The sequence below is a fragment of the Capra hircus genome, chromosome 14 (genome assembly GCF_001704415.2).
Source record: "Capra hircus breed San Clemente chromosome 14, ASM170441v1, whole genome shotgun sequence".
NCBI classification, from domain to species: domain Eukaryota; kingdom Metazoa; phylum Chordata; class Mammalia; order Artiodactyla; family Bovidae; genus Capra; species Capra hircus.
The window spans coordinates 25,872,454-25,895,992 of record NC_030821.1 but is presented as its reverse complement, the minus strand read 5'-3'; the positions used below and the strand labels follow the sequence as shown (position 1 = coordinate 25,895,992).

General features: G+C 36.5%; 1 protein-coding gene across 1 annotated transcript in view; it reads left to right on the top strand.

Annotated features, from left to right (window-relative positions):
• Window positions 1–14,948, top strand: part of EIF3E (eukaryotic translation initiation factor 3 subunit E) — a 47,683-nt gene extending 32,735 nt beyond the window's left edge. The window contains exons 11-13 of the mRNA XM_005689158.3: window positions 13,221–13,323; window positions 13,606–13,740; window positions 14,773–14,948. Of these exons, the coding sequence (XP_005689215.1) occupies window positions 13,221–13,323; window positions 13,606–13,740; window positions 14,773–14,811 (277 nt within the window). The 3' untranslated portion in view covers window positions 14,812–14,948. The remainder of the gene's footprint in view (window positions 1–13,220; window positions 13,324–13,605; window positions 13,741–14,772) is intronic.

Genomic DNA, 23,539 nt, shown 5'->3' with positions numbered 1-23,539 from the left:
AGTATACATATTTATGTATATGCACAAGCAGATAAAGGAAGAGCCCCCTTTCACTTTGTTTTGCGTGCACTTCTGTTCGGCTTTCCTCCTGACTCCGTGGAACCATACGACTGACTCTGTGGAACCATATGACTGACTCTGGAAACCCAGTTTTATGAAACACTGATTCAATACAACTCCTTTGTTTTGTAGCTCCCTCTTTATAGCTGAGAAACTGAAGGCTCAGAGACATTAAGCAGCTTAGGTCTTACTTAATGCAAGATTCTGAGCTAATAGCTCTCTGACATTCATTGTCTTGACCCTGGTTATAAATTCTTTCTTTTTCATTGTGAGCAATTGATATTTTTAGAAATAGCCGATTTAGACTAATTTGTCATTAGTGTATCATTTGAGCCAGAGGATAAAGATGGAAAAAACCATGAGTCAGTGTTTAATTTTTTGTCCAGAATCTGTAGAGTTTTGTTTTTTATCTTACAAATATAGATTCCCTGAAGCCACCACAAACTTTCTGAATCCAGTTTTCTGTGTTATGCTGTGTAGGACTTCTGTGTTATACTAAATAGGGCTACTTTACTGGTCTAGTTAGGGTGATTATTCCAAAACACATCTAAGATTGAGAACATTGCATCAGGTCACAAAATTTTTTTAGGCACATAGTTATAGCCTGCTAGGGTAGTGGATTGAAAAATGAGTGATTTAATATTTTTAGTATGCAGTGAATTAACAGGGTAGAGGACAAGCATAAAGTACAGCTTCATGTGAATAAACAGTTATTCTTAGTGCAACAATGATATCTCAGATTCTAAGGTTTGAGGGGTGGTACCGGAGAGTATGGGGGCCAGTAGGACTCAGTCCAGGGGCCTAGGCTTCTTCATGTTTTTGGAACTGCTTTAATAGGTTAGAAATATGACAGAAAATAATGTTAAGCATCTAAATTGGGCTTTTATAAATACAGCAACTATCTTCAGTCAGACACCAGGGACTTGGAATCCATGATAATGACCAAACTAGCTATTGTTTACATTCAAACAGTATATAGAAAAAAATTGCTGTTCTCTAGTTCAGAGGTTTTTAAGCCTAGCTATACATCAGAATCATCTGGAGAACTTAAAAAACCACCAATAACTTAAACTTAAGAATGGATTTTTCTGGCTTTACCACAAACCTTCTGAATCACAATCTCTGGGATCAAGACTTGAGAATCTGGTTTAAAGGTTCTCAGGTCCAACCCCTAAAAAATTAAAGCATTCTCAGAATGGGAAGGGGCAGATCTCAGCACCTGTAATTTTCAGAGCTCCTCTCAATAATTCTGGTGTAAGAATTAATGAAGAAATACTCTGTGCCCTTTACAATTTCCTTCAATGGTAACATTTGGTGAACCATAGTAAAATACCACAACCACCCTATTGATGTTGATACATTCAGATACAGAACATTTCGGACACCACACAAATTCCTCAGACTGCTCTTATATACCCATACCGACTTCCTTCTCGCCTCCTATGAACCCTGGGCAACCATTCATCTGTTTGCTATTTCTGTAATTTTGTCATTTAAAGGATGTGCAGAACTTTTTAAAAAGTAGTGTTCAGGGTAGTCCTCTTCTTCCTGAAGAGGATAAATGCATATGATACAGATGATGATATAACTAGTTAAGAGCAGTTTAACTATGACAATTTTTGAAAGAAGAAAATATTATAGATGTGAATGAGTGCCAGGCACTGGATAGAAAGTAGAGAACACAGCCTCGGAGCTTAAAATCCAGAGGAAGAAACAGATAAGATAAGATTATAATTAGGATAGGCATTTTGAAGAAAAATACAGAGTAATTAGAATAACATGGACATAATTTGTATACAGAAAAGTCAGAGAAGTAATTTGGATCGAAGTTTCACTGAACCCTGATAGCTCTCTAAAATATCTTTAAGTAGACTCTTTTCCATCGTATACTAATTATGACAAATCACTCCATTTACTAGTTTACGCTGGCCTATCTCTGCTTCTAATTAATTTAGTTATTTGATATTTGATCTTTTTTAGGGCTAGGGGGAAGGATTTGTCTCTGTCTTCCTTTCTTTCCCCTAGTGGACACAAATCAAATGCTATTCAGCATTTTAAAGCCAATGGTTGTTTATTAAATAACCCTTTCCATTTGTGATTTGGAACATTCTCTGTTGATAGGATTCTTCACTAAATGGCACATGTGACAGTCTTATCTTTATAAAAATGTATATTAAGAATGTTTTTATCAGTTTATACACAGCCCTATAGATTTATAGGATAAATTACAAATCTGTTTACCATGAAGTATGCAACATCTGTCAAAAAAGATTACTGTGGTGGGATTTAATTTAGTATAGCCGAATAGTTTATCAGATATGGTGTGTCTGAAATTTAAAAGCTGTTCTAGAATAATCCTTGGACGAGTTTTCAGTTGTAGATAAAAACAAAGTATGGAAGTAATATTTTGAATGTGTATGATAAACATGTTGGAGCATACATTAATATAATTTCCCTATGGGGGTTAGTTTTGGCTTTTCAGAAAAGTATGTATTTGCCAACTGCTCTTGCATTTAAGTTATGAAGTCATTCCACTTTGCTTACTTTATTCAGCAACATTTTAGATCTTAATATTTTTCTTAAAGGCTTTATTACAATATAGCAATTTATACTTAATTATACTTTGATATTAGAGATAAAAGGTGTGTTTCCAGATGGAGATTATTTTAAACAGCCATTATCGTTGTATTTCTGTGTTAATTATCAAGTAATATAGTGTCATTTTTGACTAATGAGATGTTGGTAAATTCAGTGAGAATTTTCATTTGTCATACAGAGCATTTCATGTCTCCGTTTTCTGCTGTTTTCTTTCTCCTATTTCCTCCTAATCTTACAGTTAAATACAGTTTACACTTAAGACTTACTTTTTAATTAATTGTCATAGGATATCCTTATAAAACACTGGAGCTCTTTCGATATATAAAATAGTTAGCCACAGTCTTCAGTGGAAAACAGGCCAGAGATTTCCATGACTTAATGGCTTAAGTCAGTATTTTTTTAAATAAGTTGTGCTTATCAACTAAAATTTGGAAAGCCAGGTTATTAAGCAGGTAATTGATAAGCTTCTGAAATTCTGGACCCCAAATCTTTATTTGTTAAGATACATCAGGGTAAGGGCTGTGGAAGGGTTCAGAAAAAGACTGTCGAAAAGATTAGTCATTGAAAACCTGATAGACAATCAGCCTAGAGTTGATGAAAGCCTAATTGGTTCTCTCGATTTAGATTTATATACCTTATGTTCTTAGGTGGGATGACTGGTCTTAATGCCTTCCCAGAAAGAAGAAAAGTATCTGATTTTGTGCTAAGAGTTATGAATATGTTTTACTAATGAAATTGAATAGAGGATAAAATAATAAATTTTTTTTTGTGCCTTAAAATAGCACTTAGGATTCTGTTTTTTCCCCTCTGCCCCAAAGGAATGAAGGCTTCCCAGGTGGCAAAGTATTAAAGAATGTACTTGCCAATGCAGGAGACACAGGGTCAGGAAGATCTCTGGGTCAGGAAGATCCCCTGAAGTATGAAATAGCAACCTACTCCCAATATTCTTGCTTGAAAAATTCCATGGACAGAGGAGCCTACTGGGCTAGTCCATGGGGTCACAAAGAGTTGGACATGTATGAGCATGCACACACATGCCAAAGGAATGATTTATGTATTTATTTAGTCAGAGTTATTACTAAGCTTTTCTTTTATGGTACTGACTTTGTATTTTATATAAAAGTTGTTTCTCGTAATAGGTTTATATGCTATTTACCTAATTTCTTCTAGGACCTCTATGACTTTATTTCCTCTGTTTGAATCCATCAAGGATTTATTTGGAAATAGAAAGTAGCTCCTCTCCCTATCCCCAAAATAGCCAACATGATTTATTGAAAAGCTGTTTTCTCCCACTTATTTGAAATGCCATCCATATTGTATTTGAAATTATTACTTGTTCATGGGACTTTTTCTCAATTCTTTAATCTTTTGTAAATTGTGTGTTAGTGTCTGAACTTAACATCAAATAAGTGCTAAGTTAATTTAGCACCTTGTTTCAAATAAGGTAGATTTGTAGTATGTTTATCTAGTATTCAATATTTGTTTTCTCTGGAATTGATAATGGCCACTTTCCTGCCATTTGCTTTGTTGTTTTCCTTAATGACTTTTTCATTAATTCCGCTTCAGACTCTTGCCAGCTTATAAATCTCTTTTCAAAATTGATTATTCTCTGAAGGGGCCTGATGGGCTGCGGTCTGTGGGGTTGCACAGAGTAGGACACGACTGAAGCGACTTAGCAGCAGCAGCATCTCTTATACAGGTGTTTTGTTTTCCTCCCTAGCAATGGGGAGAGGGGAGGTTTTTCTGGTGCCCATTGTCTGAAATTTTACAGTGATATGCCTTTGTATAGGTCTGTTTTAATTTTTCATATTTATTGTTGTTGTTAGTCACTAAGTTGTGTCCAACTCTTTGCAACCCTATGGACTGCAGCATGCCAGACTTCCCTCTCTTCCACTATCTCCTGGAGTTTGCTCAAGTTCATGTCCATTGAGTCAGTGATGCTTTCTAACCATCTTATCCTCTGCCACCCTCTTCACCTTTGCCTTCAGTCTTTCCCAGCATCAGGGTCTTTTCTAATGAGTTGGCTCTTGGCATTGGGTGGACAAAGTGTTGGAGCTTCAGCATCAGTCCTTCCAGTGAATATTCAGGTTGACTTCCTTTAGGATTGACTGGTTTTATTTCCTTTTAAGGAGATCAGTTCTTCATATTAGACTCTTTAAATTTAGAAGTTCATGGCCTCCAGGTCTGGGAATTTTTCTTGAATTACAATTATTTATTTAACAGTTTCTTCTTTATGTTCACTGTTTATTCTTTCTGGAACTTCTGTTGTTCAGGTATTAGACCTCCTGGATCAGACTTCTAATTTTCTTATCGTTTCTCTATTTTCCATCACAATATCTTTGTTTTCTACACTCTGGGAGATTTTCTCCCAGAGAAATCTTCTGTGGATTAAAAATAGTCTCTGATGTTATTTTTCAATTTCCAAAAGAAAGACCTCTGTCACTCTTCTTTTTCTGAATATTTTTTATAGCATTCTGTTCTTACTTTATGAATGTAGTTCCACAGTTTATAATTTTACTAAGGATATTAAAGATACTTTTTGTTCTAGTTTTCTTAAAATTGAAATATAATTAACATATAGCAGAACATTAGTTTTAGGTGTATGACATAATGATTTGATATTTGTGTATATTGTGAAATGGTCACCTTAATAGGTGTAATTGACATTCATTGCCACACATAGTGGCAATTTTTTTCTCTTGTGATAAGATTTACTCTTAATTATAGTCCCCATGCTATACATTATATTCCATGGCTTATTTCTTCTATAACTGGAAGTTTGTACCTTTTGACCCTTCACCCAGTCCCACCCGTCCCCATCTCTTCTTTGTATCCATGAGCATTTTTTGTTTTGTTTTAGAGTCCACATATAAGTGAGATCATATGGTATTTGTTTTTTTTTCTTTTGGTCTGGCTTAATTCACTTGGCATACTGCCCTCAACATGCAAATAGTACAATTTCATTTTTTTAATGGTTAAATAACTGTGTGTATGTGTGTGTAATCACATTTGCTTTATTCATTCATCCATTGATGGCCACTTAGGTTGCTTGGTATTATAAGTAATGCTGCAGTAAATATGGGTTTACCTAAATCTTTTCTAGTTATAATTTTCATTTCCTTCATATAAATTTAAGTGGAATAGCTGGGTCATACTGGGTTCTATTTTTAGCTGGGTTCTATTTTTAATTGTTTGAAGAATCCACTTAGTGTCTTCCATAGTGATTGTACCAATTTACTTAACTACCAGCAATGCATCAAGAGTTTCCCTTTCTCCACATTCTTGCTAATACTTATTTCTTACCTTTTTAATGATAACCGTTCTAACAGGTATGAGATGGTATCTCATTGTTTTGATTTGTATATGTTTCTCTGATGATTAGTGATGTTGAGCATGTTTTCATGTACCTCTTAGCCCTCTGTATGTCTTCCTTGGAAAAATATTTATTCAGGTCCTCTACCCATTTTTAAATCAAATTGTTCGGGGGTTTTGTTTTTTTCTTTTTGGATGCTGAGTTAGTATGTGTTCTTTCTATATTTTGGATATTAACCCCTTATATATGTGGTTTGCAATATTTTCTCCCACTTGGTAGGTTACTTTTTCATCTTGTTGATAGTTTCTTTTACTGTGCAGGGGCTTTTTAGTTTGATGTTTATTTTTGCGTTTGTTACCTTTATGTTTGAATTTATTTTGGTATCAGATGTAAAAAGTCCTCACAACGACATATGTCAAGAACTTACTGCTTGTGTGTGTGTGTGTGTGTGTTTTTTTTTTAATTTTTTATTTTTTTTTTAATTTTAAAATCTTTAATTCTTACATGCGTTCCCAAACATGAACCCCCCTCCCACCTCCCTCCCCACAACATCTCTCTGGGTCATCCCCATGCACCAGCCCCAAGCATGTGTTTTTTAAAGGAGTTTTATATTTCCAGGTTTTTTTAATGTTCAGTTCTTTAATTCATTTTGAGGTAATTTTTGTATATGGGGTGAGGACTGGTCCAGTTTCATTTGTTTGCATGTAATTGTCCAGTTTTCCCAGCACCATTTGTTGGAAAGTGACTGTTCTTTTCCTATTGTATATTCTTGCCTCCTTTGTCATAAAGTAACTTACCATATATGCTTCAGTTCGAGCTCTCTATTCTGTTCCATTAATCTGTGTGTCTATTTTTATGTCAGTAGCATACTGTTTTGATTACTATAGCTTTGTGATATAGTTTGAATCAAGGAATGTGAAGCCTCCAGCTTTGTTCTTTTTTCTCAAGGTTTGTGAAAGGCTATTTGGGGTTTTGGGCTTCCCTGATGGCTTAGATGGTTAAGAATCCGCCTGCAATGTGGGAGACCTGGGTTCGATTCCTGTGTTGGGAAGGTCTTCTGGAGGAGGGCATGGCAACCCACTCCAGTATTCTTGCCTGGAAAATTCCATGGACAGAGGAGCCTGGTGGGCTACAGTCCATGTGTTTGCAAAGAGTCAGACATGACTGAATGACTAAGCATGCATCTGGGGTTTTATGTGTTACTTAACATATTCAAGGACTTCCCTGGCAGTCCAGTGGTTAAAACTTCACCTTCCAGTGCAGGGAGTGCAAATTTGATCCCTAGTTGGGGAGCTAAAATCCCACATCCCTTGGGGCCAAAAAACCAAAACATAAAAAAGGAAGCAATATTGTAACAAATTCAGAACTTGAAAAAAATGATCCACATTAAAAAAAAAAAAAGTTCAGTATCTTGTGTCACTTGAGCAGGAGCGCTTTTCAACTAAAAGGTGTGAATAAGGGATTTAGACAAAATATGTAATGTATCTTTATTTTATTGAAGTATAATTGATTTATAATGTGTTAATTTCTGCTGTACAGCAAAGTGATTCATTTATATATGGGCTTCCCTGATAGCTCAGTTGGTAAAGAATCCATCTCCAACGCAGGAGACCTGGGTTCAATTCCTGGGTGGGTAAGATCCCCTGGAGAAGGGAATGGTAACCCACTCCAGTGTTATTTTATTGAAGTATAGTTGATTCATAATGTGTTAATTTCTGTACAGCAAAGTGATTCATTTATATATATATAAAATTGTAACAAATTCAACAAATATATATATATATATTCCTTTTCATCTTCCTTTCCTTTATGGGTTATTATGGGACACTGAATGTAGTTCCCTGTGCTGTTTTTTTTCATAGGACCTTGTTGGTTATCCATTCTCTAGTTAATAGTTTGCATCTGCTAATCCCATATTCCCAGTCCATCCCTCCCCCAGCTCTCCTCCTTTTTGGCAGCCACAAGTCTGTTTTCTATGTCTGAGTCTGTTTCATAGATAAGTTCATTTGTGTCATATTTTAGATTCCACATGTAAGTTAAATCATATGGTATTTGTGTTTCTCTTTCTGACTTAATTCACCTAGTATATCTTTAGGTCCATCCATGTTGCAGCAGATGGCATCATTTCACCATCTTCTTTATGGCTGAATAGTATTCTCTTGTGTGTATATACCACGTCTTTATCTGTTCATCTGTCATTGGACAGTTAGGTTGTTTCCATGTCTTGGCTGTTGGGAATAGTGCTGCTGTGAACATAGGGGTGCGTGCATCTTTTTGAATTATGGTTTTTTCTGGCTGTATCTCCAGGAGTGGTATTGCTGGGTCATATGGCAGCTCTGGTGTTTTGAGCAACTTCTGTGCTGTTTTCTACAGTGGTTGCACCAATTTACATTCCCATCAACAGTGTAGGAGGGTTCCTTTTCTCCACACCATCTCCATTATTTGTTTGTAGACTTTTAATGGTGGCCATTCTGACTGGTGGTCATTGTAATTTTAACTTGCATTTCTCTAATAATTAGCAGTTATTAGCTATCTGTATGTGTTCGGAGAAATGTTTGTTTAGGTTTTCTGCCCGTTTTTTCAATTAGGTTTTTTTGTTCTTATTTAGTTACGTGAGCTGTTTGTATATTTTGGAAATTAAGTCTTTGTCAGTCACATCATATGCAGGTATTTTTCACAGTCAATAGGTTGGCTTTTTGTTTAGTTTCTTTTACTATGCAAAAGCTTGTGTTTGATTGTTCCATTTGTTTACTTTAATATTTATTGCCTTGGGAAACTGACCTAAGAAAACAGTATGGTTTACGTTAGGAAATATTTCACCTATGTTCTCTTCTCAGAGTTTTAAATCGTGTCATGTCTTAAATATAAGTTTTTAAACCTAAAATGTCTTCTTTAAGCTGCCTGCAGACACGGTTGAGATTTTAATGTTACCTGAATAATCTGGAAGTTATTTTTGAGTTTGAAACTTAGACTGAATTGGGATTTTTTTTTCCCCAGAAATTCTGCCTTTTGATATATTTTGTCTTTTAATTGATAAACTGAATTCTTTTAAATAACACAAAATAAGCATGGTGTAGGATAGCTAAAGGCAAGTTTTTGTTTCTTTAAGCTTTAATAAGATACTTATTTTTTATTTTTAAATCTTTACTTTTTTTTTTTTTCATAAAATCAGCAAAATGTAAGAGAATTGTGGAGTTAGAGAACTTCCCTCTGTTATTTAATTTCTTTTACTGTGTATATTTTCCTGTTACTTAAAATGGATTATTACCACATTCTCTTATTCTTAAAGTGTTGGTAGCCTAGATAAGCTGAGAAGGTATCAATAATTTACTAATACTTCTCAGACCTTATTTCAGATTTTTTCTTTGACTTGATTTAATAAGTAGAGGTTCAACAAGCATATTGCAAAACAGTAAATCCTCAGAAGTGGGATTATGAGTCAGACCAGGCGCATGTTTGTGGGTCTTGATGCATGTTGTCAGATTGCTCCAGCCAGGATGGAGTAGAAGACTTAGAATATGTATGTAAAGAAAGAAGAGGAATAGAAAATTCTAAGTAGAGTTATACAGAATAAAATTGTCTTTCTTTTGTTTTATAACTTGACATTAAATATTTCCATTCATAAATTATCCCCAAACCTCCAAACGAGAACTGGTTAAACCCTTTCACACTCACATAGCTCCTTCCTCTTTTTCCTTCTTACACTTAAAATAGTTTATATATTTGGAGGATTAGGTGCTTGTCCCCTACTCCCCAACTCCACCTTTAAACTTTTATTAAAGTGGAAGACAGACTGTATGTTGTCACAAGCATCTAACACAATTCATGTTTTGTTGAATAAGTGACAGGAAAGGAAAAGAATTGGTTTGGTTTGGGTGGGCTGTGGTATTCATGAGGAAGAAGACTGAAAAGTTCAATTGTAGCTAAATTGTAGAGAACCATGAAACTTGGAAGTTTGAATTTTATTGTTTTGGTAGAAGGGCTCATATTTTTGAAAGGAATTTAGGAATAAGCTGGTAGTCAGGCTTTAGGACTAAGCTGGCAACTATGTAAAATAATAAGGTGAGACTCAAGAGGCAGATTAGTTAGAATATTATGAAACAGTCACAAAGCCTGCACTGGGGTAGTAACTAGGATAGGAATCAGACAGTAAGTTGTTATTAATTGCCTCCTCTCTACTGGGCATCATGCTAATTGCTGGATATATAGACATGAACAGGGAAGCTGTGGTGCATGCTCTTGGGTTACATGGTCAGTCTATCATGAAAGCAGATACACTGTTACACAACTACAGCTCTATGAAAGTGAAAGTGTTAGCTGCTCAGTTGTGTGCAACTCTTTGCAACCCCATGGACTCTAGCCTGCCAGGCTCCTCGGACCATGGGATCCTCCAGGCAAGAATACTGAAGTATGTAGCCATTCCCTTCTCCAAGGGATATTCCCCACCCAGGGATCGAACCCAGGTCTCCTGCGTTGGACGTGGATTCTTCACCATCTAAGCTACCAGAGACTATGAATGCTCTGCAGAACAACAGAGAATCGTGAAAACATCAAACTGATACATAATGGTTGGGAGAAGTGTCTTGGAAGGCCAGTGAGGGTACTGTTTTCTCTGATACCCATGTAACACTAAGTGAAGAAAAAGGTGTATTAGCCTTTGAAACAAAAGGCACAACATTTGCAAAGACCCTGAAGTGGTTTAAAACATGTCATAGTTAATGAACAGTGAGGTTTAGTCTGTTTGGTGGAGAGGAGAGTCTTTCAAGATGAAAGTAGTTTGGTAGGGAACTTTGATTAGAGTCAGTGGTTAAAGAGAGAACTGATAGGACTTCTCAATGGCTCAGATGGTAAAGAATCTGCCTGCAATGCAGGAGACCTGGGTTTGGTCCCTGGATCAGGAAGATCTCCTTGAGAAGGGAATGGCTACCCACTCCTGGCGGGCTACAGTCCATGGAGTCAGAAAGAATCAGATACAACTGAGTGACTAAGCACAGCAGACATTATGCAACTGTAAGGCCTTGGTTACTCTGCTTGAGTTCTTAGTCACTTTATAGTATCCAATACAGTAATCCTGAATGTTTCATTATAATTTTAATTATGTAAACAGCCTCCATAAAGAGCTTTCATTTATAGTTTTAAAAATCTTTTAAAAACTGACTATACCCACTTAGTAGCTACTAGGAATAACATATCTGTGTTTTAAAAGCAGTGTGTGGAGATCTTAAAGATTGAAGTTTTAATATATTTCGTACAGATTGTTTCATTTGTGCTTTTCAGAGTAAAATGGTCTTGGCTTCACTTTAAAGAGTTGTATTTTGGGGAAATGGAGGAGACATACAAAAGAGAAATTGTTACAGGAGTTGATAAAATAATGTTTTGGAAAATATGTTCTTTACCTTTAGAGTAGCAGCTTCAGCTCAAAGTATTAGGCAATAGCTTATTTTAGCAGTGCAGAAGAAAATGAAATGTACACATTTCTAAAATAAGTCAAGTACCAGTAGGAAAAACACGGAGTTTATTGAGAAGCCATAGAAACACCAGCTGCAGGAATTTTTCCTAGTCAAAAAAATGCCTTGTTGTTTCAGTAAAATGACACACTTCCCTATTTTTAGTAACATAAATAAAATAGGGTTTGCTTAGAGAACAATGATAAAGAGAATAAAATGAAACCTGATCATGAAATTGAAGTAGTAGTCATGGACTAATTGTTCTTTGTTTGCTGAGAATATGTACTTAAGGCAAAATTGATCATAAAAAGAGAACAGAACTTGACATGTAAATCAAGGAGTTTTATGGTCGAGTTGGCTCATACTCATCATCATGATGTTTTTTAACTTCAAGCTTATTTTAGGGATAAATTTTAAATGATTGCCTTCATTGATTTACCAGTAACTTTAATGATAGCCTAACTTTTTATATTTGGAACGAAATCCTTCTCTTTGTCAGTAAACATGAAATAGAAATAGCACCGATTATATTATTCCCATAAAGGTATTTTTGTTAACTTGATTGATTACTTTTGGATTAAGACTTCTACAATTACATAGCTATATGATTTCAATGTATTAAAAATTTATACTTTAAAATTGGGAGTGCTATCAGGTTAGGAATTTTGATATTCTTTTTTTTTTTTTTTCCGTTAAAGTAGTGATAATATTAGAAGACCTGCAAGTGTATAATATCTTCATTGAAGACGAGTAAAAGAGGAGAGTTAATATTTGTGTCCAAACACCTGTATTTAGGGCTTCCCTGGTGGCTCAGAGGTTAAAGCGTCTGCCTGGAATGTGGGAGACCTGGGTTCGATCCCTGGGTCGGGAAGATCCCCTGGAGAAGGAAATGGCAACCCACTCCAGTACTCTTGCCTGGAGAATCCCATGGAGGGAGGAGCCTGGTAGGCTACAGTCCACGGGGTCGCAAAGAGTCGGACACAACTGAGCGACTTCACTTCACTTCACCTGTATATGCATATATGTATACCATCCTTTTAAATATTATACATGCATACATAGATACTCTTTCATCATTTGACTGACTGACTTACCTGCTATGAAGGCTTGTGTTTGTGTTAATCCTGATAAATTAAGCCCTGCAGTGGCCTCTTTTTCAAGAGGCTTCTGATCATTAATTAGAAAATGCAAATTGGTTGATGACATCAAAGACTTTAAATCAGGGTCTTGGTGTCTGTCATCTTTCTCCTTCCCCCTCTCCTCCGTTCGTGTTTTTTCTGTATGTATGTCTCTTTTTACTTAAACTCAGTGGCCATTTAGGTATCTATAGTGTACAGTTCAAGGGAGTGTCCTTAGTGCAGAAGAAAATGAAATTCAACAGCCCTGAATTTTAGTTATGTGCTGCATTTTATTATTCTTAATTTCTGATGCTCCTTGTAATGGGTTTTAATGTCTATAATCATTACACATTGTACAACATTTTACTCCCTTAGATCATTAGTAGTGGAGCACTACTAAGTAAGATACTTTTATGGAAGTTAGAAGGATTTGTGTAAATACAGAATATGGGGCCCTCCCTTCAAAAACCTTAAATCTGTTAGGTGAAATGAGCTAGATTGTGAACAGCTCAAGAAAATAGCACAAACATGAACAATGCAATTTTAAGAGTCATAATATTTAAGAGAAGATGACCCATAAGTACTTAAAAGTTTCCATATAGAGTATAGGTCAGAGACTGTGTATATAAAACTAAGTTTTTAACTCAGTTAATGTCATTTTATTTCTTTTTTCTTTTCCATTAGCATGTTGGCAGATAAACTGAACATGACTCCAGAAGAAGCTGAAAGGTGGATTGTAAATTTGATTAGAAATGCAAGGCTGGATGCCAAGATTGATTCTAAATTAGTGAGTGTTGTCTGTGCTATGTACTAGATATCAGTTGCTGATTATTTTATATTTTGGGAGGAAGTTTTTGTTGGGACATTTATTCTAGAATTTTTGTTTTAATGTATAATAGTTTTTTTGAAGGCAGCAGCAATTTCCTGGTTTTTTGTTGTTGGATGAATATTGTCGTCTGTACTGTGCATAAAAATATTTGCAACATACATCTAGGTTGTGATGTCATACTTATAACTTAAGAAACTCAATTGTTAACGTTATAGGACCAATTTTTCTCTCTCATTTTAGGGTCATGTGGTTATGGGTAACAATGCAGTCTCACCCTATCAGCAAGTGATTGAAAAGACCAAAAGCCTTTCATTTAGAAGCCAGATGTTGGCCATGAATATTGAGAAGAAACTTAATCAGAATAGTAGGTCAGAGGTAAGAACCACACATCTTCTGTTGTCTCAAATTTGGCAGTAAATAATATAATTGTTACATGGGCATCATTTGAGAACAAATTAATTTTGGTTGTGTCTGGTTTTGTATTTGGGGGTAATTTTATTTAAGAATCACTAAACTGAAAAGATTTTTCTTAGATTTTTGTGCATTAGTTAGGAAACAAAAATTAAATTATGTGTTCCTAGTTTTATTACAAGTGGGTTTTTTTTTCTTTTACCCTTCCTGTGTGCCTTCATTATGTCATTTCCTTAGTGTTTTCAACACATCATTTTGATACTGGCAGATGATAAGTTACATGTGTTATCTCTCTTTCAAGTACTTGAAATTTCTGTTCCTTTAAAGAACTACTTCTGCAACAATGTTGATCTTATTATATTAGTGTTGATTTTACAAAATTTGACTTTATCTGATATTCATATTTAAGTGTCAGAAAAATAGATTTCCACTTTGGGTAGAAATCCTGCATATTAGATATTAAAGGAATTTGAATAGCCTTGAAATTTTGGGATTCCAAACTACCCCTGATACTTTTCAGGCATTATGATTACTTACAGCTGGAGGGTAGAAAGTTTTTAGAAAACAGTCAAGCTGCGTTCAAGGATCTCATCTGATTGAAGTTTTTAACAGATTTGTGTCCTTAGCATAGTCCTTCAGTTTTAAACTTTATTGTCCTTTCCTATTCCATCCAAGTGTAGAATTAACTGAGCCTGAAAAATAACTAACGTGTAGTTGTTATTTCTGTATGCTTAAGGGTCAAGTTGTATTGTTTGGGGTTATAATATTGGTGATATTGTCATTGTTATACTTTTAAATGGTCAAAAACTGTATCAGATGGTATTTTGTTGTGTTGTTCGGAAACACCTCACATTTGGTAATTGAGGAAGTTGTTAAAGTCGTGGAGAATAGATTGGCAGAAGTGTGGCTAAAAAATACTAGTGTCACTTTTTTTCAAAGTTGGCTTTTCAGAAATTATTTCTTTTCATCCTGTTGATTTCTTTTTGTGTATTTTAGGCTCCTAACTGGGCAGCTCAGGACTCTGGCTTCTACTGAAGAACTGTACAGAAAAATTGAAAAACCTGTAAAAGAAAGGTGAAATAATAAAACCATTATATAAAGGTGAAACCTTTTAGAAACAACGTATTTAGTATAATTTTGGAGAATTTGAATAAAATTGACCATTTTATTTCTTTGTGTATGTAAGTGTGTGATTTTTTTTTTTAACTTTTCATTTTGGAATAATTATATCAATAGTTTTCCAATAAGTTGCAAAAATAGCAGAGAGAGGTCTTATGCAACCTAAATATAGTTTTTCCCAATTTTTTCCTTGTATGTTCCTATAATCCAATCTCAAACTGGGGTATTGATATTGGTACAGTGGTATGAATAACTCTGTGTGCCATTTTATCACTTTTTGTGTTACCATCTCTACAGTCAAGATACAGAGCTCTCATCATCATCAGGAAGGTCTCCTTATGCTACCCCTTTGGAGTCATGCCTACTCCAACCAGCTCTAACACCTGACAGCCACTGATGTGTTCTCTTTATCTGTAGTTTTATTATATGAAAGTGTTAGTCACTCAGTTGTGTCCCACTCTTTGTGACCCCATGGACTGTAGCCTGCCAGGCTCCTCTGTCCATGGAATTCTCCAGGAAAGAATACTGGAATGGATAGCCATTCCTTTCTCCAGGAGATTTTCCTGACCCAGGGTTGGAACCTGGGTCTCCCACATTAAAGGCAGATTCTTTACCATCTGAGCCACAGTGGAGATATAATCTTGTCATTATGAGAACGTTATAGCAACAGTATATGACTTTTTTTGAGGTTAGCTTTTTCTGCTCAGAATCCCCTTGAGATCTGTTCAAGTTATCATGTATGTCTGTGGTTTGTTTCTTTTTATTTCTAAGTTGTGTTCCATGATATTAATGTACCACATTGTTTGACCTGTACCTCTTTTAGAATAGTTTGATTGTCTCCAGTTGGGGCTATTAGCAAATAAGGCTACCACTTCTTAATGCCTTAGTTAAAGTGGCTCTTTAGTCACTCGCTAGGCTACTACAGAGACTTAAATAGGAGTGTAAGCTGAATTTTGTAAATACCTTATTAAATATGATGTACATGTGTGTGTGCACATACACAGAGTTAAACACACAGAATATTAAACAGAGTTAAATATTCAAGAAGTATATACAGTCCCCATTAGTCTCCTTTACCTACAAGTGGTTTGATTTTCCACTTTGTTGAACTAAAGCCCAGTCACATAACAGAAATATCTATTAACTGGTCTCAACAAATGGTACAAAGATAAAAGATACATGCATATTTTTCTTTTATTTGACACCTGATCAGGCCACCATTAACACACAGTTAAGTTCGGAGAATACAGGTCAGATCTGGTGCTTGTGTTGTGTTCAGATCTCTGGTTTGTGGTATTGGTTCTTCTAAACTGTAATGCAAAGGTGCTGAAACTAGAGGGGAAGATTCCCAAAGAGGATAAGCCAAATGCTAATTTTTGACTCATCTATAACCAGTGTTGTGAGAATGCCAAGTTTAGAGGACCGCTTATAGTACAAAATGATCAAGGTTCATAAAGAAAATACCAAAAGGTGGCATATCAGTAACTAGATAGAAGTAGACCCTTATTACCTCATGTAGGAGCTAATTCCTTGGATCAAAAGTACTGATCTGTAATAAATGGAGCAATAGTTATATAAAATTGCATGTGTTAGTCAGGCTATATTGAAATGGGAAGGGTGTTAAGATGCCTTTGTTTCCATCTTCACCAGTGACCCGAGGGCAAAATGTTCTGAAAACATCATTAACACTCACTTTTTAAGTCAGTTGTTCAACCAAGGTGTTAATAGCAAAGATTTCTAGGTGATTATATCACTAGCAATTAAAACCAAGTCTGGCAGTTACTTCATTTGTCATAGTGGACCAATAAAAACTGTAGGGAGGAAAGAGAATTTGTCAGGGATTTTTAACACCTATATGTGTAAATAACCCAAAGGGAAGAAAAAGGAATCAAACATTTGACTGCCCTACTCATGCCTGGAAGCACTGAAAATTTGGTGTTAATATTTATATATTGTTGATGAGGAAACATACACAGATGGTTTACTCAAGGTCATACCTAGTAAACGTTAAAGCATGGAATTGAAAACAGACTTTTTCAGTTATATCACACTGTCTATCCTTACATCGTTATTGCTTTATAAATTCTTCCAGACTAAGTTTACATAGGGTTAGAGGATATATGTTTAGTAGGTTGTAAACGAGGATCTTGATTCACAAAACCATCTCATTATCTTGAAATGAGAGCAGAGGGTGTATTTTTTAACCAATATAATCATTTGATACTATTTGGTTCCCAAAAGGACCTATTGGAATATATAAAACTTTAATGACTATCTGATTTTTTTTATATTTAAATGTTCTTTCAAGATTATATACTATATAAAGTTCAGTTCAGTTCAATTTAGTCACTTAGTCATGTCTGACCCTTTGCGACCCTATGAACTGCAGCATGCCAGGCCTCCTTGTCCATCACCAACTCCCAGAGTCCACCCAAACCCATGTCCATCAAGTCGGTGATGCCATCCAACCATATCATCCTCTGTCGTCCCCTTCTCCTCCTGCCCTCAATCTTTCCCAGCATCAGGGTCTTTTCAAATGAACACCACATCAGCTCTCCACATCAGGTGGCCTAAGTATTGGAGTTTCAGCTTCAACATCAGTCCTTCCAATGAACACCCAGGACTGATCTCCTTTAGGATGGACTAGTTGGATCTCCTTGCAGTCCAAGGGACTCTCAAGAGTCTTCTCCAACACCACAGTGCAAAAGCATCGATTCTTTGGTGCTCAGCTTTATAGTCCAACTCTCGCATACATACATGACTACTGGAAAAACCATAGCCTTGACTAGACGGACCTTTGTGGACAAACTAATGTCTCTGCTTTTTTATATGCTGTCTAGGATAGTCATAACTTTCCTTCCAAGGAAAGCATCTTTTAATTTCATGGCTTCAGTCACCATCTGCAGTGATTTTGGAGCACAGAAAAATAAAAGCCTGACACTATCCCCATCTATTTGCTATGAAGTGATGGGACCACATGCCATGATCTTAGATTTCTAAGTGTTGAGTTTTAAGCCAGCTTTTTCACTTCCTCTTTCATTTTCATCAAGAGGCTTTTTAGCTCCTCTTCACTTTCTGCCATAAGGGTGGTGTCATCTGCATATCTGAGGTGATTGATATTTATCCCGCCAATCTTCGTTCCAGCTTGTTCTTCCACCCCAGCGTTTCTCATGATGTACTCTGCATGTAAGTTAAATAAGCAGGGTGACAATATGCAGCCTTGATGTACTCCTTTTCCTATTTGGAACCAATCTGTTGTTCCATGTACATTTCTAACTGTTGCTTCCTGACCTGCATACAGATTTCTCAAGAGGTGGGTCAGGTGGTCTGGTATTCCCATCTCTTTCAGAAATTTCCACAGTTTATTGTGATCCACACAGTCAAAAGACTGTGGCATAGTCAATAAAGCAGAAATAGATGTTTTTTCTGAAACTCTTGCTTTTTCAATGATCCAGGAGATATTGGCAATTTGATCTCTGGTTCTTCTGCCTTTTCTAAAACCAGCTTAAACATCTGGAAGTTCATGGTTCATGTATTGCTGAAGCCTGGCTTGGAGAATTGTAAGCATCACTTCACTAGTGTGCGAGATCAGTGCAGTTGTGTGGTAGTTTGAGCATTCTTTGGCATTGCCTTTCTTTGGAATTGGAATGAAAACTGACCTTTTCCAGTCCTGTGGCCACTGCTGAGTTTTCCAAGTTTGCTGGCCTATTGAGTGCAGCACTTTCACAGCATCATCTTTCAGGATTTGAAATAGCTCAGCTGGAATTCTGTCACCTCCACTAGGTTTGTTCGTAGTGATGCTTTCTAAGGCCCACTTGACTTTGCATTCCAAGATGTCTGGCTCTAGGTGAGTGATCACACCATCGTGATTATCTGGGTCATGATTTTGTATAGTTCTATGTATTCTTGCCACCTCTTCTTAATATCTTCTGCTTCTGTTAGGTCCATACTATTTCTGTTCTTTATTGAGCCCATCTTTGCATGAAATGTTTCCTTGGTATCTCTAATTTTCTTGAAGAGATCTCTAGTCTTTCCCATTCTCTTGTTTTCCTCATTTTTTTGCATTGATTCCTGAGGAAAGCTTTCTTATCTCTCCTTGCTATTCTTTGGAACTCTGCATTCAAATGGGTATATCTTTCCTTTTCTCCTTTGCTTTTCGCTTTTTCATGGCTATTTGTAAGGCCTCCTCAGCCAGCCATTTTGCTTTTTCCATTTGTTTTTCTTGGGGATGGTCTTGATTCCTGTCCTGTACAATGTCACGAACCTCTGTGCATAGTTCATCAGGCACTCTGTCTATCAGATCAGTCCCTTAAATCTATTTCTCACTTCCACTGTATAGTCATAAGGGATTTGATTTAGGTCATACCTGAATGGTCTAGTGGTTTTCCCTACTTTTCTTCAATTTAAGTCTGAATTTATCAGTAAGGAGTTCATGATCTGAGCCATAGTCAGCTCCCAGTCTTGTTTTTGCTGACTGTATAGAGCTTCTCCATCTTTGGCTGCAAAGAACATGATCAGTCTGATTTCAGTGTTGACCATCTGGTGATATCCATGTGTAGAGTCTTCTCTTGTGGTGTTGGAAGAGGGTGTTTCCTATGACCAGTGCGTTCTTTTTGCAGAATTCTATTAGCCTTTGCCCTGCTTCATTCTGTATTCCAAGGCCAAATTTGCCTATTACTCCAGGTGTTTCCTTGACTTCCTACTTTTGCATTCCAGTCTCCTATAATGAAAAGGACATCTTTTTTGGGTGTTAGTTCCAGAAAGTATTGCAGGTCTTCATAGAACCGTTCAACTTGAGCTTCTTCAGCATTATTGGTTGGGGCATAGACTTGGATTACCGTGATACTGAGTGGTTTGCCTTGGAAACGAACAGAGATCATTCTGTCGTTTTTGAGACTGCATCCAAGTACTGCATTTCGGAGTCTTGTTGACTGTTTCTTCTAAGGGATTTCTGCCCGCAGTAGGAGATATAATGGTCATCTGAGTTAAATTCACCCATCCCAGTCCATCTTAGTTCACTGATTTCCTAGAATGTTGATGTTCACTCTTGCCATCTCCTGTTTGACCACTTCCGATTTGCCTTTGCCTAAAGCTAATATTCATATTTTACTACTTTATTTTTCAAATAATGATGTCACTATGGATTACCAATATCAGTCAGAAAAAAACTATATAACTAATGATCATATTTGCATATTACCAAAATGTATTTATTGATGAAATGTATATTTGAAGCATGTATAAAAGCAAATTACTTGGTTCTGGATTTAACTTTAGGTTTTGATAACAGGTAAACTGTCCTAGTAAGATGTTGACCTCAAATGATGTACCAGTTAATATTTTTGTGCTCTTTATTTTTTTCCATTCTATAATAGGCACTTCTTTGTGTCAGCAGCTTTTACAGGCACTGGGAACACGTCACAGAAACTTAAATAGTTGCTTGTGTATCTTTTTTAAAACTTTATTCATGTTCATAAACATGTTTGCTTGTTAAAATATGAAATATACAAAAGACTGTATTTAACATCTCCAGTTTAAAGAAAAATAAAACCTATACCCATTAACTAATATCTCCTACCTACTACTTGGCTTGAGAAATTGAGTGGTTCTCTTAACTTTAAAGAGCTTGTGAGCCCCTCACTGATTGTATTTTCCTCCTTGTCCCCAAGAAGTAACCATTGCCATGACTTTGTGTTATTTCTTTGTATATCCCTACAAAAAAAACCTATTTCTTTTCTTCATATTTTTGATGTATATTTAATTGAAATGATTTGTATTATATGGGTTGCATTGTCAGCACTGAAACTTACCCATGTTAAATGGATAAATTCATCTATAGTCCATTCTTTTTCACTGCTTTGTAGTATTCTCTGGTCTGACCATACGATAACTAATTCAGTCAACTGTTGTTGAACATGGGGTGTTTCCAGCTTCTTACCTGGAATTTATGAAACTAGGCTGATAGTCATGTGTCTAACTGAAATGTTAAATCCATTTCCTCTTATAATATATGAGTTTCTTTCTACCATCTTACTATAAAACTTTCTATATGTTCCACTTTGGCTTTTTTCACCTCCATTTCTTGCCGCCTTTAGTTCAGTTCAGTCCCTCAGTCATGTCCGACTCTTTGCGACCCCATGAATCGCAGTACTCCAGGCTTCCCTGTCCATCACCAACTCCCGGAGTTCACTCAGACTCACATCCATTGAGTCGGTGATGCCATCCAGCCATCCATGCTCTGTCGTCCCCTTCTCCTGCCCCCAATCCCTCCCAGCATCAGAGTCTTTTCAAATGAGTCAACTCTTCGCATGAGGTGGCCAAAGTACTGGAATTACAGTTTTAGCATCATTCCTTCCAAAGAAATCCCAGGACGGATCTCCTTCAGAATGGATTGGTTGGATCTCCTTGCAGTCCAAGGGACTCTCAAGAGTCTTCTCCAACACCACAGTTCAAAAGCATCAGTTCTTCAGCACTCAGCTTTCTTCACAGTCCAACTCTCACATCCATACATGACCACTGGAAAAACCATAGCCTTGACTAGATGGACCTTTGTTGGCAAAGTAAAGTCTCTGCTTTTTCATATGCTATCTTGATTGGTCATAACTTTCCTTCCAAGGAGTAAGTGTCTTTTAATTTCATGGCTGCAGTCACCATCTGCAGTGATTTTGGAGCCCAAAAAAATAAACTCTGCCACTGTTTCCACTGTTTCCCCATCTATTTCCCATGAAGTGATGGGACCGGATGCCATGATCTTCCTTTTCTGAATGTTGAGTTTTAAGCCAACTTTTTCGCTCCCCACTTTCACTTTCATCAACAGGCTTTTTAGTTCCTCTTCACTTTCTGCCATAAGGGTGGTGTCATCTCCATATCTGAGGTTATTGATGTTTCTCCCAGCAATCTTGATTCCAGCTTGTGTTTCTTCCAGCCCAGCGTTTCTCATGATGTACTCTGCATAGAAGTTGAATAAGCAGGGTGACAATATACAGCCTTGACGTACTCCTTTTCCTATTTGGAACCAGTCTGTTGTTCCATGTCCAGTTCTAACTGTTGCTTCCTGACCTGTATATAGGTTTCTCAAGAGGCAGGTCAGGTGATCTGGTATTCCCATCTCTTTCAGAATTTTCCACAGTTTATTGTGATCCACACAGAAGCAGAAATAGATGTTTTTCTGGAACTCTTGCTTTTTCGATGATCCAGCAGATGTTGGCAATTTGATCTCTGGTTCCTTTGCCTTTTCTAATACCAGCTTGAATATCTGGAAGTTCAAGATTCATGTGTTGCTGAAGCCTGGCTTGGAGAATTTTGAGAAATTCACCCTAAAAATTTTAATAACCATGTGGGGCCTTAGCTTGCGCTACGTACAGGCTTTTTCTAGTTGCGGAGGGTGGAGGTTTCTCTTGTGGGGTGTGGGCTCTAGGTGTGAGAACTCAAAACCTGAGGAACTGAAAAAAAGAGAAATATCCGAAGAGTTACTTTTCCAGGACTAATGCAAGACAAAATCCATTTTTAGAATCAGAAGGCCCAATAAATAACTGTCAATATAAGTAAAATTCACTTAGCCACAGTGTTGTAAAACTGAGGAACACGAATGGAAAAGAAATGCAAAAAGCAATTCGAGGAAAAAAGTCTAATCACAATATAGAATGAACAAGGAAATGGATATTACTGTACAAAATAATGTCTTAATTTATGAAGTTACAATGAAAAGGACAGACGACACAAATAACAAGTGGAGAGCAAGATGACTTCAGTAGCAGCTTTCTTCATGACACTAAGGTCAAAATTACATGTTAAGGACTTCCAAGTGGTCCAGTGGATAAGAATACACCTGCAAATGCAGGTTTTGAGTTCTCACACCAGGTAAACCTCCCTACCTTCCATATTTTTTACCTCCGTGTCTGTGCTGCATTAGATTTTGGGTAATTTCTTCAGATTTGTCTTCTGATTCACTTCAGGTATTTCTGATTTGCCGTTACACATCCATTCAGCTTTTTATTTCAATGATTTTCATTTATTTTGTATTTCGTGTTTTGAATCTACTTCCCTGCCGCTACTCTTAGCCATGCTGGCATCCATTGTTTGATGAGTACAGTAGCTTCTGAATTATTCTCCCTGTAAGTATTCTTGATGTTTCCCCTCCCACCATTCCCAGCTGTTTTCCATATGAGAGTAGTCTTTTAGAATTTAAATCTGATTGTTTTGTCCTCGCTTTGGAAGCACATATACTAAAATTGGACGATACAGAGAAGATTAGCATGGCCCCTGTGCAAGGATGACACACAAATTCCTGAAGCATTCCATATTTTTCTGAGTGTCATTTTAAGTACATTGTGACTGTGTGGGAGTTACAGGCTGCTTCATGTTGCAGGTGGGGGAACCTTCCTAGGTTGGTGTGAACTGGGACAACAGACCCCCCTGGCCCCTTCCACTCATCATCTTTCTCTTATGGTCACCTCTTAAGAGGGTCTCTTATTTTCTTTCAGAAACCAAATGCACAGCTTTGTTCTACTATGGAAATTCTGCAATCTTGGAAATCATTACTAGTATCAACTATTAGTCACTTTTTAAAGCCTCAAAAGTGGAGTGGGGATGGGGGCCAGTGGAAACCTTGTTGGGTCTTACTTTACCCAAACTGTGTATAAAG